This window comes from Giraffa tippelskirchi, chromosome 5 (genome assembly GCF_054371585.1).
Source record: "Giraffa tippelskirchi isolate mGirTip1 chromosome 5, T2T-mGirTip1v1.2.pri, whole genome shotgun sequence".
Classification (NCBI taxonomy): Eukaryota; Metazoa; Chordata; class Mammalia; order Artiodactyla; family Giraffidae; genus Giraffa; species Giraffa tippelskirchi.
This window is the reverse complement of record NC_137279.1, coordinates 52,056,162-52,074,222: the sequence shown is the minus strand read 5'-3', so window position 1 is coordinate 52,074,222 and position 18,061 is coordinate 52,056,162. Positions and strand designations below refer to the sequence as shown.

The 18,061-nt window shown below is 45.8% G+C and overlaps 1 protein-coding gene and 1 long non-coding RNA gene across 10 annotated transcripts in view; one reads left to right on the top strand and one right to left on the bottom strand.

Annotated features, from left to right (window-relative positions):
* The window catches only part of SUSD4 (sushi domain containing 4), a 133,295-nt gene that overhangs the window by 18,166 nt on the left and 97,068 nt on the right, over positions 1 to 18,061 (bottom strand). For all 9 annotated transcript variants that reach the window (XM_081485688.1, XM_081485685.1, XM_081485689.1 and 6 more), the window contains one exon: positions 15,034 to 15,222. In XM_081485688.1, the coding sequence (XP_081341814.1) occupies positions 15,034 to 15,222 (189 nt within the window). The remainder of the gene's footprint in view (positions 1 to 15,033; positions 15,223 to 18,061) is intronic.
* Positions 576 to 8,580, top strand: LOC145504592 (uncharacterized). The gene is made up of 2 exons (XR_014052315.1): positions 576 to 2,050; positions 8,250 to 8,580. It is a non-coding gene; the product is annotated as an uncharacterized LOC145504592 (long non-coding RNA).

The window sequence follows — 18,061 nt, the reverse complement described above, 5'->3', positions numbered from 1 at the left end:
CTCTCTGAAGGCAGTGTGTGGTGAGGCATTGCCTGGGAAGGGGAGACTTAGAGTTGAGAATTATACATCCCTTATTACAGTCTGTCACCCATTTATATATTTCATTATGTGCAGAAGAGGAAAATGAGGTTTAAAAATAGTCTGTGTGTCTTGTGAACATTCACAGAAATTATTTTGGGGGGGGACAGAAGAATGTAGAATGTGACAAGTGCTAATTATTTGTTTTAATCCTTCTGAGCCATGAGCCCAGGTATTTGGATTGCCTGTTTCTATTCTTAGTCTTCCAAAGGTTCGTGCGCCACCCAGCCCCGGCTGGTCCTCACGTAGGGAGGAGCTGGCCCTTCAGTGTGTGCGCCCAGATCCACCCCACAGAGCTGGTGCTGGTGGCTGCCAGCTGCTCCCACAATCCCCTCCCCCTCTTCTTCCTGGGCACAGAGCTGTCTGCACTGCCCAGCATCCTTTGTTTCTCTGTGTTCTCGTCAATGGAATGTGAGCAGAAGTGATAAATCCTCTTCCAGGCCTGATCCATAGAACTCTCCCAAGCTTCTGGCTCTAGAATGAGACAACCCCCCAAGGAGTCCTTAGAAACTGCACCTCAAAAACAGCAGAGGCTCCACTGGCTCCTGAATGACTGCCTGCAAAGGAGGAACTGGCTCACCCCCACACACTAATTCCACATGTGAAAATAAGCTTCTGTTTCATTCGAGCCAATATTCTCTTTTGGGAACCTTGTTCTAGGAATGAGTCTATCATACATACAGTGTGGAACTCGCTTTCCTGCAGTTCACTGCTGCCATGACGGGCACCCACCCTCCCTGCCATGCTAGCACTACATCTGAAGAGCACCTTAGTGATTTCAGTCCTTCAACCCTGAACATCAGCTCTGTCTAATTGGTCTGGGGTGGGTCCTGGGTGTGGCCAGGTCTTCTGCAAAGTTCCCCAGGTGATTCTCCTGGGTGGTCAGAGCTGAGAGCTGGAGAGATGAATCTTCCTCTGTTCTCGCCTTCTCGGATGGAGGGCTTACAACATGCAGTGGAGCCAGTCAGGGAATTAAATTGCCATGGCATCTGGTTGGAGTCTTTACTTCCATGAGGCCCTTGTTTTCCAACTGCCGTCCATGGACCATTGGCTTTGGGATCAGCCAGGAGCTTATTAGAAAATGCATAATTTAAAGCCAAACCCCAGGCCTCCTGAATCAGAAACTTAATTTTAGAAAGATTCCCAGGTGATTCACACACACAGTCCAGTCTGAGAAGTGCTGCCCCAGACCACGAGGAAGCTTTGTAGCTGAGCTCAGAGGTGACGAGGAGAGATAACTCGCTCTTAATGTAGAATCTGGCCCTCAGCTGGCCTGGCAGAGCATGGGGAGGTGGTGGGACGGCCGGCGATTCTGTGTCTCAAGTCCAAAGGCATCATCATCTCAAGACCAGCAGCATGATGTCGTAGCAGCTCTCCAGAACTAAGAGAGCAGGCATTGCTCTATCCACAGACAGAACCAGGCAAACCTCTGCCTTCAGGATTGCTGCTGGCTTCCAATAATCAAAACTGCCACTGTACCGGCTGGATCCAAGTCTGGGGGTAATGATTCCAGGAAGCTGGCTGTCACCCTCCATGCCAAAATCATAGCTGTTTCCAAGACTACATCCAAAACCTTGCTTTCAGCTCTGGGAAAAGCAATAAACATTATACCGCATGTAACATTTTCCACTTTTGTTTTGTTGTAACAACACAGAAGGCCAATAAATGTGTCCACTCAAGGAAGCAAATGATGACAAGGCTGGTCCTTTGCTTATTTCCAGATAGGATGGAACACGTTGTTGACTTGCTCAGAGACATGCTGACAGATGAAATTTAAGATCACTATTATTCAGCAGCCCCAAAGGAGGGGTTCTGGTCTGCTTTTCATCTCAGAGTCACCACATTAGGGTGTCCCTGAAGAAAGACACAATGCATCTGATGAGGACCGGGAAACTTCAGTGCCAAAAACAAGAAGTACAGTTTCACATAAGAAACCTGAAGTGTGGCTGGTTTTGGAGACAGGACTGCACAGGTGAGGGAGCAAGTATAAAACCGTGATTTGCTCTGACAGCTTTGGGCAGCAGAGGGAGGCCGGTGTTGGCATCTAAAGCCGACATGTGTTTTTGGTACCGATGAGGTGCACTTCTTTCTCTGTAGTGACTTGAAGACCAGAGGCTAAGCTGGGTTCAGCCTCACTCACCACAGAACGGAAATAAATCACAAGACATCTGTGGTGTCAAAATGTTTGGTTGTCTGGGAACGTCTTTGCAAATGAGATTCCTACTCTTGGAACGTCTGATGGTTATCAGGGCATCTTAATTTTTTAAAAAATTATCCACATTTCTCCCACCAGAGGCAGGTTTGACTTTTTAAAGAAAAATGTAATTATATTTATTTATTTTTATTTCTTGGCGGCTCTGTATGGCATGTGGGATCTTATTTCCCTAATCAGGGATGGAATCCACACCCCCTGCATTGGAAGTTCAGAGTCTTAATCATTGGACCAAGGAAGTCCTTAACTTGAAAGGGAGAGAAATCCGAGGCCCAAGATGAAAAAGGTGTGTGGGGCTTCCCCACAGATGGCCCAGTGGTAAAGAATCTGCCTGCCAATGCAGGAGACACAAGAGACTCGGGTTTGATCCCTGGGTCGGGAAGATCCCCTGGAGCAGGAAATGGTAACCCACTCTAGTGGGTTCATTCATGCCTGGAGAATCCCATGGACAGAGAAGCCTGACGCGCTACAGTCCATGGAGTCGCAAAGAGTTGGACATGACTGAGTGCGCACACGCACACACAAGTTAAGGCAGAAAGCCCATAGGGGAGCGAGCATTTAGGGTGGGTCCCTCCTGCCTCTCCTTGCAATTAGCAAACCCTTCCCCCTGAGAGATCATGCTGAATATACAAGTTGCCAGTGTATTTGTAAGTTCCTTCCCCACAAATTGGACAAAGGAATCATGCTGATACCTTAATGTATTGATTTTCTGCATTTCAAGTTTTTCTCCCATAAATGTTTTATTAAATTTCTCGTGCCTTCTTGTTCTTTTCTGTAATCAAATCCCAGCAGATGAAAGAATAAAGAATTGTGTAGTAAGTTCATGATAATGGGAAGCCCTTCCTTATGCTTGGCTCCTAAGTAAGTGTGAGTGAATGCAACTGTGTACCCATGTACACTTTTGTGTATGGTCCTATACTGGAAAATAAACAGCTATGTTTCCTGCTGGCACAAGTACTTCTAAGGCATACACAGTATTTCTTAGTGTTCTGTTAAAACAAAAAAAAGCTAGTCTGTGAAAAGTACCATGCTCTTCTGACATCTGAATGTATTTGAAAACTGCTGGCTTAGAAGTTGTGGACAATGAAAACTGAAAAAAAGGGGGAAATTCAGCTAGAAGAACAGGAAAGGAAAGTGTGAGAAAGGCCAGGAAGGCACAACACATCAGTAGATGAATGGAAGACCCCAAGGCAGCTTTACACAGTGCAAAACACACTTTCTTGGGTTCGAATCCTGGCTCAAACACTTAGGAGCGATGTGACCTTGGGCATTTCATTTAACCTCTTTCTGAAGAAGCTTTGGTTTCCATCATCTTTAAAATGAGAATAGTAACACCCACACTGTAGAGCTTTTATAAAAATTAGAAATAGTAGCTGTAAATCAGCAAGCCCAGTGCCTGACACAAAAACAGATGCCCGATAAACAGACAGCTACTATTATTGGTAACTATATTATGTATATATAGTAGTCACATTATGAGCCAATGAGAGAAAATGCAAGCAGAAAGGACAATGACACCTTTCAACAAGCTCCTACACTGACAGCAGCATACACACACTGTTCCACTTTATCCTAACAACCATTCTGCAGAGCAGATGCTGCTATGGAATCATTTACACAGAGAAAGGAACTGGGGTTCAAGAAAGGGAAGTTACTTGTCCAAGGTCAAACAAATAAATAGAGCGCCTAGGATTTGACCTGCAACAAGGCTTACCCTGAAGCTGTGCCCTCTCATGGAGTCTTGCCATGGGGCAAGGGAGCATCGGCCACCCAAAGACCAAATGTAAGAGCAATGGTTTCTTGATCTGCTAAGATGTGGGCTGTGTGAAGTGGAGTTGGAGTTTGGAAAAGCCTTGGAGCCTCTAGAGATGGAAGAAAGGTGATGGGGGGAACCCTGATGGACACAGAGCATTCCTGCTTCACACATGGGTATCAGCAAGATGCTGTAGACAGGCCCTGATAAGAATGAGCTCAGGACAGGGCATAGGGAGAGTCCAAGAATGCAGGTCAACTGGGGTTTGGGAAGCATTACAGATGGCCCTTTAAACCTGACATAGCTATTATTTTCCCAGTAGTCATGTACAGATGTTGGACCATAAAGAAGGCTGAGCACCAGAGAATTGATACTTCTGAATTGTGGTGCTGGAGAAGACTCTTGAGAGTCCCTCAGACTGCAAGGAGATCAAACCACTCAATCCTAAAGGAAATCAACCCTGACTATTCATTGGAAGGACTGATGCTGAAGCTGAAGCTTTAATACTTTGGCCACCTGATGCCAAGAGCCAATTCATTGGAAAAGACCCTGATGCTGGGCAAGACTGAAGGCAGGAGGAGAAGGGGACAGCAGGGAATTGATGGCATCATCGACTCAATGGACAAGAGTTTGAGCCAACTCCAGGAGATAGTGAAGGACAGGGAAGACTGGTGAGCTGCAGTCCATGGGTCGCAAAGAGTCAGGCGCGACTTAGCGAATGACCAACAACAAAAGAGGTAGAAGGAAGACACAAGGAGCATCTGTTTCTTCTCAAGCCAAGGCAAAGTGTGGGTTGAGTTGTATTGCCCCAAAAGTTTTGTTGAAATTCTAACCCCAGGTACCTGTAAATATAACTTCATTTGGAAATTGAGTGTATAGCAGATGTAATCAACTTAAGATGAGGTCATATTACAGTAGGTGGGACCTTAATACAATATGATAGGCATCCTTATAATAGGAGAAGAGACACACAGAAGGAAGATATATGAAGACAGCCTCATAGGGAGAACACCATGTGATGACAGAGGTAGAGATTGGAATGGTGTAGCTATAAGCCAAGGGATGCCAAGGCCACCTCTAGAAGGAAGAATTCTATCTCGAGTCTCCAAAGGACCACGGTCCTGTCAACACTTTGGATTTTGGACTTCTAGCCCCTGGAACCATGAGGAAGACACTTAAGTCCCCAGCCTTTGCTATGTTGTGGAAGCTAGTGCAGCATGAATCTATCCTCGGCCTGGGAGGAAGTGGCCAAGCCCTTGGGCCAGGTCCACAGGGAAATAACCAAGTACAACAGGAGGGTTTCCTGGCTAATGTCAGAATGCTGATGGAAATAATTAGACACCAAGATTTTCTCAAAGTGAAGTGAAAAAAAAAAGTTGTGTACCTGAAAGTGGTTATTTCATGGGCTGTGCCTTAGTGGACAGAGTGGAGGAAGAGTCATGCAGGAAGACAGCATCCCGGGCCTGGTACCTTAAAGGCTCCTTGGGGAGATACCAGTCATTCCTCTCTTTGGGCAGTGCTGGCAGGAACGAGGATGGGGAGCCTTTGCTTTGGGAACAGTAGAGAGTCACTCACAGTTAACTCCAAGGACCACAGGATCTTTGAAAAGGTCAAGTAATATGGGAGGGTAAAGGTCTTATTTGGCTTCCCAGGTGGTGCTAGTAGTAAAGAACATGCCTGCCAATGCTGGAGACATAGGAAACGTGGGTTCAGTCCCTGGGTCAGGAAGATCCCCTGGAGGAGGGCACGGCAACCACTCCAGTATTCTTGCCTGGAGAATCCCACGGACAGAGGAGCCTGGCGGGCTGCAATCCATAGGGTCGCAGAGTCGGACACGACTGAAGTGACTCAGCACACACACGAAGGGTCCTATTTTATGTGAGTTTAGTCATAGTTGTCTATAAAATTCTTGACTTCCTAGCATCTGATAAATTTACTTTTCTTTTCAATTCAAAAACATTTCCCTCATAATAAGATATTTATGGCAGGAAAATACAGATTGATGTCGGCACAGTTGTTTGCCTGTGATCTCCTGAGCTAAGGACTAGTTTTAAAATCTGAAATCCAGTATAATTGGCTTCGTTCTAAAATTCCAGCTGTTTCCACCTTCAGCTGTTTTCACCTTCTTAATGCCTGGACCTATTACATCCCTTCCCATGAGTGGAGCAGATGGTGTTAGAAAATGCATTAGGTTCTCATCTATCAAAGAATAAACTGGCCAGAATATGAGAAAATCCTAGACTTTTCTGCAGGACCCCCAGGGAGGAAGAGGAGAGATCCGATGATCAGATCTCCACTAAGGGCTTTAACTTTAGGGAAAACTGGACACAATTTAGAGTCGGGCGTCATCTTTTTCCCTGGTAGCTCTGTGGTAAAGAATCCACCTGCCAATGCATGAGATGTGAGTTTGATCCCTGGGTCTGGAAGATCCCTGGAGAAGGAAATGGCAACCACCTCCAGTATTCTTGCTTGGGAAATCCCATGGACAGAGGAGCCTGGTGGTCTTCAGTCCATGGGGCTGCAAAGGGTTGGACACGACTTAGCAATGAAGCAACAACAACCATCTTTTTGTAAAACAAATCCCCAAACCAACCGAAAACCCTCCTGTACAAAACCTCCTGTACAGAAGGAGAAAATGATTGCCAATACAGGTATTATGTTACAGGTTCTACCTCCCTCCCCTAAAAAAAGAATGACATAAGACTCTAAGATAGAGATGTAAAGGTAGGCCTATTTTACCTGCTGATCATCCCAAGTGTCTAATCACTTTCGGGAGAAGAGGGAAATTTTGGCAATCACTTGTGAAGAAAAGGGGGGCCAGGGGCGGACACTGGGGAGGAATGACCCCCAAACCACCCTGCCGAATACTTCCCACTGATTCTTTGGTCTGTAAAAGGCAGGGAGTGACTGAAGGGATTTATTACCTTCTGTGTTGCACCTGATTGCAAGAGGTTTTATTACCATGAAATACAAGTCATCTAAGTTTCCAGAGAGGAAAGAAGGAAATAAATCCTGTCTGGAGCAGGGACAGAGAAGATATTCTTGAGTTTAAGGACAAACACCAAGATTTTCCCATTTGTATCGGCCCATATATTTTCTGAGTGTGATGAAGTCACCCTCCTGCCACAAGCAAGCAGCTCAAACCACTGGCCGCAGCTTTGTTGGTGCTTAGCTGTGCGGTCCTTTCACTGAGCTGACATTTAAACATCACATAATAAAGAACTCTGCTTCCATGCCTGTGAGCTTTCCAAAAATATGAGAAAACTGTAAGGCAAAGCAGAAATACATTTTAGTGAGAACCATGAACTCAGTGACTAACAGAGACTTGTCCCCACACCCTTGCTCCCTAGAAAGCATCCTAGCCTGCAAAAGAAGGGTAAAAGATCTCAGATACCTCAGCCATGGAAGGTGGGGAATTCAGACCAGTTCAGAACTGTGAGCCTGGGAGGAGACTGTGTGTAGGATTCTTCTTTTATATGAGTGGCTTCCCCTACAGAAAACCTGCAGCATCCTTACTGACACAGTCTGACAAAGGGCTTCAATAGAGCCACAGCATGAGCAGGCTTCCGATGATTCGACCTGTGCCTTGCACCCAAGACATATTTCCATAAAGACGGGAGTGATGGTGCCTGGCATCAGATCCACTGCATCCCCTGGGGCCTGCATCTGCCCCAGGACAGGCTTTCTGCCTGGGTGAGAGCTGAGGGGTGGGGGCCTTGGAGAAGATAGACCAGAGCCCCTCTGCTGGGACCCCAGCTCTGAACGTGAGAGTGTGGTTGAGGAGGGGTAGTCGAGTCCCCCATTGATGATATCGTCTTTCCTTGATTTGGTGGGAGACACCAATCCAGAACTCTTGCCCCCTTTGCTCCTCTTTGGTGGGAAGAGGAATCACTTCTCTTCTTTGACATTAGTGTAAAATCTCTGCAATTGAACGAGGTGAGAAAAAAAAATCCCAGGAGCCCCAGAGAGCTGGAGGGTTGACGGTTACATGTCTCCTAGGAGATTAAAAGGAAGGGAAAGTGCCTGACAGAGTCTGCGGAGGGGCTCCGGGCCTGGAGAGAGAAGATGGTGGGGGCAGTCCAGGGCTATGTGTCAGATCAGGAGTCTTACAATTCAAGAGAAAAAGAGCCTATCATGTAATAGCTGGGAAGCCTGAGAACTTGGTTCCGCTTGAAAAATAGTAACAAGGTCTCTTGGTTTCCTTAGGACAGAAAGATCAGTGTTTCTGGATTCAATATAGAAGAAAAAAAAAACGGAAAGAATAATGAAGCTTCTTGATGCCACAGCACAATCTACTCTTGAGTACAAGGAGACGTGTGCCCAAGAAGAGGAAGATGCTAGAGTGGCAATTACTGCTTGTGTAAAGAAAAGAGACAGAGGAGAATTAAGCACAGTGAGCCCTGAGAAGCTCTGGTAGGACATGCAGGTGGCTATTTTCTGGTAATCACTCCGCTGTAATGTATGAACAGTACATGGAAAAGGTATTAGGATAATTTACTATTGCTTGTGAGCAATAAATTACCAAGGCTGCTTGCTATTTTGCATCTCCTTCTAATAAAAAACCCCGTGAGGGTCACAGGCAAGGTGGCTGTAATACAAACATTGCCAGATACGAGAGTTTTCATGGCCGGGAAACAGAACAGGAGAGGAGATGATGCACTCACATATGTGCTCAGATGGCAGAAGATGGTTTTCAGTTCACAAGGCGACCTCCACATGGCTTCAGACAGGGTTTCTCCCCAGCTAATGTCACATGATGGAGGTTGTTCAGTCCCTAAGTTGTGTCCAACTCTTTGCGACCCCCATGGACTACAGCAGGTCAGGCTTCCCTGTCCTTCACTATCTCCCAGAGTTTGCTCAAACTCATGTCCACTGAATTGATGATGCCATTCAACCATCTTATCCTCTGTCGCCCCCTTCTCCTCCTGCCTTCAATCTTTCCCAGCATCAGGGTCTTTTCCAATGTGTCAGCTCTTTGCATCAGGTGGCCAAAGTACTGGAGACGGGGGAAGATCTGCGATTTTCCCCTTTTCCAGGCCCGGGAAACAGCTCTGTGGTAGCGTGTCTGACTATGGTTTACAGGATGACACAGTGAGAGGTGATCATACCACGGACAGTAATTTTCCGTAGCCTTCTTCAAACCTGGCCTGGTCTCCTTTCTGTGCTTAGAAGTTTGCTTTTGTAGAATGGGAACCACCTCAGCACAGGGTGGATTGTGATTATTCCTTGCAATGTTATCCACCAAGAATAAGACACAGGGCAGGTCTTATCTGGGGAGGCCTGGGCTCCTCCATCTTCTTTCTTGTTCCTACACAGGATTTGTTTAAAGTCCTGAGGCAGTTCTGGGCGAAGGCAGAGCTCCTAGAGGGAGAGATGCTTACTGTTGCCTCTTATCCCAGAAGAAGAGTTTGACTCTGGAGCAGAGCACACTGCAAAGGCTGAGGGCGGCTCTGGAGCTGGGATCCCTCTCCATCCAGCCTGGCTTTGAGTTTTGATCCCAAACTGGAACCTTTCAAGTTATTTCATATTTGGCCAAACAAGGCTTTTCTGTTTCTTATTTCTCCTTCTTTTCTTATGTAAGGACGCCGATCCAAAAGGAATCCTGAGTACTAGAAGGTTCTTTGGAAATAACGCTGTTGCCTTCCTTGTAACTAAATCTGAAACTGATTAAGCTTCCATCTCTGACCACTTGAGCAGTGAAATGGATGGTAAGGGGCAGGCCCAGGGAACTGGTTTAGGCATTCTGAGTTTGGGAACTGGTTGGATTTAAAAACAAAATGTTTTGGATATTCAGCTTCTAATAAGGTCAGGTCTGCTTTGAAAGGTCAGCGTTGGGGAAGCCCCCACCTAAGTCATAGTGAATGAAATCAATGTCCTCCTATTTTCCACCTTCGAACCACTGGGCCAGCATACTCCGCACACACATTAAGGCATGTTGCCTTGGCTAATGAGCTCTACAGAGCTTCAAAATGCATGGTCCTTCAGGATAAGTGAAACATTTAGACCCTTTCTCTCTTTCCAAAGCCCAGAGACAAAACAAACATGATTCTGTTTGATCTCCAGGGAAAAGAACCCCAAAACTCATAAACCCTAGATAGAAATTTTCATTTTACAATTGCAATACCACTTATCAGAACTTCCCTTCCACCCTTTCCAAAGCAGAAGCACGCATATGCCCCTTGGTAAAGCTAACTGCAGGCACACTTGGTGCCATCTGTGATGACGCTCATCTCCAGGGAATGGGATTTGTCATCTTAGTCTCCCCATTAAACTATAAGCTCTTCAAAACAAGGAATGATGTTCTTTTCTTTCTTTACAATTCCCCAGAGCCCAATTTGGTGTTGCTCTGTGCCTACCAGGTGTTTAATAAACACTGCTGACAATGTAAACCAAGTTCTTAGCACTTACAAATGAGAAATTGCCCACACTCATTGTCATAGTTTTTTTAAAAGATTGCCTGGATTCCATGTGTGTGTGTGTACATGTATGTATGTGTGAAAGAGAGAGAGATGAGACCCTCAGAGGTGAAGATGGCCTAAGAATGGAAAACATTAAGATACACAGAGATAAGGAAAAGCACCCAGACCTACAGTGAGACAGACCAGCACACAGAAACCCAAGGGGCTCCTTCCAGGCTCAAATTTATATATTCATGTAATTTAAACTGATACAGCCAACATTCTGGTCCAAAATATTATGATTTCAGGTGTTTCTCCGCCCCCAGAACCTGGCTGTGGGAAAACAGACATAAGCTGGGTACTACAGCCCAGACCTTGAAACATATCACTCACAACTTCCTACCCGGCCTTAGAATTCTTGCCACCCTTGGTGAAGCTTCCAGAGCTTTTCCTTTCAAATTATAAAGTCCTTCATGAAGCCAGACCTCAATGATGGGATTGCTGACATTGAGTGTGACAGCTGCCACGTGACACTGGAACCAGCAAAGCCTGCTCCATGCCACTAGAGCGGGGAGGCACCATGAGGTAGAAAAAGCCCAGCCCAGAACTGGAGGTGTGGAAAAGTCAGGCCACTGACAGCCTTCAAGGTGTCAGTCTCCAGGTCTGCGAAAGGGGACACCATCCCTGAGCAGTCCAGGGGCTGAAGTGAGGCTCTGCTGTAATGGGGTGACCAATGGGCACTTGGGGGGCAGTGGGGAGGGTGCTCCACCCCCCTGGTGGGCAGCAGGATCTCCTTTGGACTCATGGCTCCCTGCAGCTAGGAGTTCTACAGGGAGGCCAACTGGACTAGAAGGACAAACCCCTTGCTGTGTGATCACTCTTCTGAATTTTTTGACGCTTTAAAAAAATAGTTGTAAGAATTGTAAAGAAATCAGAACAAACTGGATAATGCATAATCAGATAATGTACCTTGGTGAGGAAGAGCATGAGCTTTGGAATGGCAAAGATCCACGTCCGAGTCCCCATTCCCCCACTTAGGAGCCGTGTGACCTTGGGTAAGTTACTGAATCTTTAGAAACCTGGGTTTGCTCATCAGTAAAATGAGATTAAAAATAGTAATTGTCAGGATTTTACTGGTGGCCCAGTGGCTAGGACTCTGTTCCCAATGCAGGGGGCCTGTGGTTCATCCCCAGTCAGGGAACTGTATCCCTCACATGGCAACAAAAATCAAAGACTCTGTGTGTCACAACTAAGACCCTGGAGCAGCTGAATAAATAAATAGTTAAAAAAAAAGCTCGTGTCTCACAAAGACAATAGGAGGACTAAATGAGATACTGTGTCAAACATTCTGACACATAATAAGCTCTCAAGACTCACAGCAATTCTTATTACTGCTTAATATTTCCTTCTATTATCTGGGATTCATGTTAATACAAACACAGTTAAAAGTATATCAGTAACTTCAAGAAAAGAATAACAGAAGCAGAGGTCGGAGAGGAGGGAGGTTGGAAGACGCTATGCTGCTGGCTTTGAAGGTGGAGGGAAAAAAGAGTGTGCAAGTAACCAAAACTGAATCTGAACAACCAAAACAATGTTACAATGTAAATGCATAAAGACCTGGGCACTTTATTCACAGCCAGGCTCAGAGTCTCTTTTACTGTGCCTCTGTACACAATTCTAAGAGCAATAATAATGATGGACACTTCATTGACCACCTACCCTGTATCCAGCCCTTCATTAAAAGTGTTACAGTGTTATCACACTGGATCCTCATAGTCTTCCTAGTCCCACAAGTATAATCATCTCCCTCACTTTATAAACAAGGACATAGAGACTGATAGAAGCTAAGTGACTTGCCCTGAGTCAACATGATTAAGTAGGAGACTCAGGATGTGAACTCAGCTAGTCGGATGGTAATTCACACTGTAATCAATAGCCCACAGCACCTCTATGACCATCCTGGTGATCCCATCTTCAAGCTGGTGGCAGGTTAGGAAAAGAGCTCCAGGGGTGGAGGAAGCTGTAGTGACAGGTACACTGATATGTGATGGATTGATGGATTAGTAGGGAGACAGGATACGGAAGGGGATGAAAAAAGCTCATGGAGAAAGGCTTCCCCAGTCCAGCTGTGCAGACGTGGTCACTTCAGGGGTCAGAACTGCCTAATATTTCAAAGTCCCCAAGAGCATCATGATCCCCCAGCACAGTGTAATCATTTTCATTCTTCCATCAAGAAAAATCAAATCGTGTGCTCCGGAAGACCAAAAAAAGAAAAAAAAAAAAATGAAGGGGGTGATGTATTAATGAGGTGGGTAGATTCCCTTGGGATACTGCATCTATGTTGATCACCCTTTGACAATTTGCATAAACAAGGCACAGCCCTTGAATAAGATGATACACAATTCAAGTAAGAGTTAAAGAAACTCTAATATTCAGGTGTATCTAGATTCGTTTTTCATGAATCCTTACCTTTTATTTTAATACACTGCTTAACTTAACCCAGTTTCTATCAAGTCTTGAGACAAAAAGTCCTTTAGTCCACCCTGCGTCTCTCAGAATCATGCCTTTGGTGCCTTTAGCCAGGGTACCATTTAAAGGTCTCACAAACTAATTGCATCAGATAATTGAAAGAAACATGTATTTATTGAAAATAAGGATGTAAAGACTTTTTTTATGGAGGAAAAAATGGTATTAGGTGGCTTTCTTGTCACAGGCAGCTGTCACCTGGATTTTTAGTGTCCCCCTCCATCACAGCACAGGCTGGCAGAGGAAAAGGAAACAGGTTTTAAGCCATGAGACTCATTTCCAATCAGAAGTTAGTCACAGCCTCCTGTTCATAAACTTAACTCTTTGCCCCTTAAAGTGAGATTTTGTTTTATGCCTATTCACATCATATTCCCTAAGCTCCAGAAACACTGCTTTCAAAGTCCCCAAATGAAGCTTAGAATATGATGGCTTGAAAGACATTTAAACCAAATTTGAAAAGATTTGAAGACAGGCATTTCAAATGGATATAATCGTAACATGATTTTTTTTTAGTAACTAGTCCTCTCGTTCTGGTTATCGGAGCAGGGAGAAACCTCCAGGAACCAGAAAAGCCCACATTCATCAGCAGCTTGTGCTCACCTCACCTGCCAGTGGTGGTTCCCAGTGGAAACAGAGGGGATGACCTTCTCTCTCTAGGCTAGGGTTGCCAGATTTCACAAATGAAAATATAGGACACTGAGTTATTGCTGAAATTCAGATAAACAAAAATTACAAAGAGTAACTGTTGTCCATAAGTAAGGGCCACTCAATATTTAGGACATGTCCATATTAAACAATTATTTGTTGTTTATCTGAAATTCAGATTTAACTGGCTTTTGGTACTTTATCTGACATCCCCATCAGTGGGCTCTGATCTAGGAGATTTAGGATGAGTGGGAAGTAGGGGTGAGTGGGGGGTCCACTTACCAGCCTAGGAGAACAGCACCACTGATGGCCCAGGCTGGCAACTTCACTTCTCCAAGCACCAGGCTCCCCTCCCTTTCATCTCCTCCCCCTTTCCCTTCAAAGAGGCTCCATGGCTCCAGCCAACCCACTCTAATTCATGGTCTTCCTTAGGAGATGCCGCTGATCACTGCCCTCCGCCCCCAACACACCTCCCATTTTAACCTCATCCTACACTGAGGTGCATGCGTAGAGATGGTGCTTGTAAGAACTTGCTGGTTTCTACGTTCTATTCTGTTTTGATCTGTTTCCCAAGAAAAGCTATCAATGGGTTTTGGAGGGGTTCCTGATTAGAGATTTCCTTTCATTTTTTCCTTTCCCCATATTTCTCCATTTTTTCTTCCCCCTCCTGTCCACTGTATTCAGATGCCAAGAAGTAAATCGGCATGTGTTTCCTTCCGTCATAATTTCAAGACCAGAATTAAAGTGAAAGCTGAGCCAGCAGGCCCAACTTCCCTAGGAAGTTTTTAAAACTCTGCAATCACAGACACTGGCTTGATTCTGGCAATGGATGCTCTGACTACCGACCGCCCCCCCCACCACCCACTGCCACTACTTCATACTACTGATTAGCGGTCTTTAGGTGAACCACACTCAAAAATAATCATATATATTTAACCAAAACGAGAAGGAAAGATCTCTTGGTTTCAGACTTCTGAGTGTGTGCTTGCAGCAAAACATTTACAACCAAGCCATAAAACGCATGGAAATAGGAAGAAACATTGACACAACAATAAAAACAAGGGGTGAGATTAACAATGCCATAATACAATCTGTTTTTGTTTGGTGCAGAGAAAATTAATTTTTGAAGACATTTCATTTAACTTTGCAATATTTTGCAGTTTAACCTTTGATGCTTGAAAGTTTTCTCTTTCATCCCCTTTAAGCTTAAGGACAGGGGAAGCCAGTTTTATGTCTGGCTGTTTAAGTATTGCTTCGTGGCAGATAACCAGGCTTGCTGCCTCTGCTCGGGACAGAGGCAAGCAATGTGTACTCAGGGAACAAAAGTTATTGCTGATCGTAATTTCTCAGCTCTGCACCTCCTATGGAAACCTCCACTTTAATAAGCCAAAATTCAACTTCCACAAGGTAAGATGTGTTACCTTCCAGAGCAAGGCACCGGGGTGGGCTGGACGACCAGATAAGGTTGTGCAAGCATTCAAGATACTCTGACCCCTCGAGTTTGAATCCAGGAAAGCAGTGATAGGAGATTACAGTTCCCACTGGGAAGGAGGTCTGGAACTCGGAGATGTTCACGTAGCCATTAGAAGAGGCAAGTGGTCTCAGACAGCCTGCGACGTGGGAAAGACAAGGGGAAGTATCTTTATGAGGTTACCTTCATACACCTGAAAGACGAAGCGCTATACGTCTTTTGGATTCCCCCGCTGTACATGTGGCACGGCCTCTGAGGACTGCGCACCTTGGTCTTACATGCTCAGACCCCCTCTCTGTATTTATCCTCTTTCTAAAGCAGGCATTTGCTTTTATAGTTGCAAGTGGGTCCAAGAGGGTCAGACAAGTAGGGAAGAGGTAAAGGGAGGTGTGGCTGAGGCTCAGGACCCCCTGGCTGATAGTCCCAGCCCTGGCTGCTCATTAGAATCACCTGAGGAAATTTTTAAAAACACCAATAGCTGGCTCTGTGCCCAAGGTTGATGCACAGCCTGGGTACCCCTATCTTTTTAAAGCTCCCCAAGTAAACTTTGAGTGCCATCAGGGCTGAGAAAAACTAACGTGCCACAGAAATAAGAGACATTCCAACCGTTTCAGCGGGTGGCGGCTTGAGAATGTGTGTGTGTTAGTCTCTCAGTCATGTCTGACTCTTTGTGGTCCCAGGGACTGAGCCTGCCAGGCTCCTCTGTCCATGGAATTCTCTAGGCAAGAAGACTGGAGTGGGTTGCCGTTCCCTTTTCCAGGGGATCTTTCTGACCCAGGGATCAAACCCAGGTCTCCTGCATTGCAGGCAGATTCTTTACCATCTGAGCCACCAATATTGGGATGCAAATTGGATTCCAGGGCAACAACTGATGGAATAGACACCTGCCTGACACGGTGCAATAAAATTTTGAAAAATTCAGCTGTGTTTTAGGTGAACTAGGAAAGCAGCGTGCAGCACAGTGGTTCTCAAACTTGAACGTAACCCAGAGAGAGGGCTGGTAGGGACAGACTGCTGGGCCCCACCCCTAGAGCTGCTGGTCCGTTGGGTCCATGCAGAGCTCAAGCATCGGCACTGCTAAAAGTTTTCAGGTGCTGCCGCTGTGGCTGCTGCTGGGGGCACCAGACTCTGTGCAGATCTGCTATAGCAAGTCTGTGCACAGAATTCTGTGTGCCGTCTGAGTGCGCACGAGACCTGGATGCCTCCTTCTGTAAATCAGTAGCTGCCTTTTTGTCCTGAAGCCTGTGCAGCCCAGTGGAACATTCCTCATGGTACAGCATCCCTCTTGGTGTGGCATCCACTGTGATCATGGAGTTTCTTATTGGCTTCAGCAGTTTCACTGGAGGGAATAATGACTCTGCAGAGCTGGTGCTCTTCCCAGAGAGAACTAATTGTGTGTGAAGTAAATAACAGATAACGGGAATATCTACTTTCCCTTCCAATCACCTAGTACAAATTATATTGAGCACGCACAGCAGCGAGTGATGGAATTCCTCTCCTAAGCTGACTTTGTGGCATATTACAAGTGATAGAGAGCTCTGTGTTGAGTGAACTGCTTGGGTCAGTGCCCCAGAATGTGGCATCCATATCAGAGCAGGACCAGAGTGAACGAGGGGGTACAGAATGCAGGAGGTATTCACTCTGGGGCTGTGCTAGTGTCAACCTTCCCCACTGCAGCCTGGTGTCCCGGAGCCCTGAAGACCCCACAGACCCCAAAGATCCCTGCCCAGAACCTGCCACACTCAGGATGGACCAGATCAGAAACACGTGGTGTTAGGCCATTCTTTCTGGCAGTCCCAGCAGCCTTAAATCTTTTTTTTTTTTAATCTTTAAAAAAATTAGTTTTTGGCTGACCATACAGCATGTGAGATCTTTGTTCCCTGACCAGGGATCGAAACTGCACCCCCTGTATTGGAACTGCAGAGTCTTAACCACCGAAGTTTCAAACAATTTTTTTTTTTAAGCTGAAAACTGACAGTGTTCATGGCAAAAGAGAAATGGGGGGAGGGAAGCTGGCAATCAGGAATAAACAGGATCAATAACTGAGGGGGAAAAAAAAGATAAGCAAATCAACACAAACAGGGTGGTGTTAGAACTCCTGAGCAGGGTTCAAATGACTGAGCATATGACAGTTCCCATTCCCCCTCCTGGGGAGGAGTGCAGTTCTAAGTTACCCACGTGGATAACTGCATCCCCTAAGTAAAAAAACTGACTCTGACCCACAGAGAGAAGGAAGCATCACCTAAAACACAAAGTTCCTGGGTGCGGGGGGGTGAGGGGTGCAGGGAATGGCCTTGAGACAGCTCCCATCCAACTCCAAAAGGAGATGGAAGTGGCGGTTGTAACATGTGCAGCTAATCAGAGAAGGAAAGCTATGCCACTCTTGGTTTCTGACAGCCTGTCCTAAAAATACAGTAGAAAACTGGCTTCAACTCAATAGCTGAATGTGATTTCTATTTGCGCTTTGAGATAATAGAGAGAAGGCTCCTCAGGCTTTAACCCCTGGATCTATAGGTACAAATAAAAATTACAGGATGAACTGTCACTCGAAGGGCCAATTATATTCCCCTCAGGGACTCCAGAGTGTCAGACTCTCTACAGCAACCCTGCTGTGTCTGTGAGGATGGGAGGCGAGGTACAGGGGCTGGAAGGGGGATCAGGGCCCAGAACAGGGGCACCTTCTCTGTGGGGACCAAGGGCTCTGAGGAGGGATGAAGGTGGCCGTAGGCTGTACTGCTCTCGAAAGAAGCACACCTCTCAAGAGTAGCAGCCAGCTCATTTGTTGTTGCAAAAAAAAAAACCTCATCAAAGCTGTGTTAAGGACTGAGATGTAGTAAGTGGTGGTGGAGGGGTAAGGGGTCCCAGATAGAGCAAGAAAAAGCCTGCACTTGAACTCCTAACGATGACACTCCAAGATGTCTATCACCATAGGGCATTTAAGAAAGAAAATCACTGGGGCAAAAAGAACTCCTAAAGAA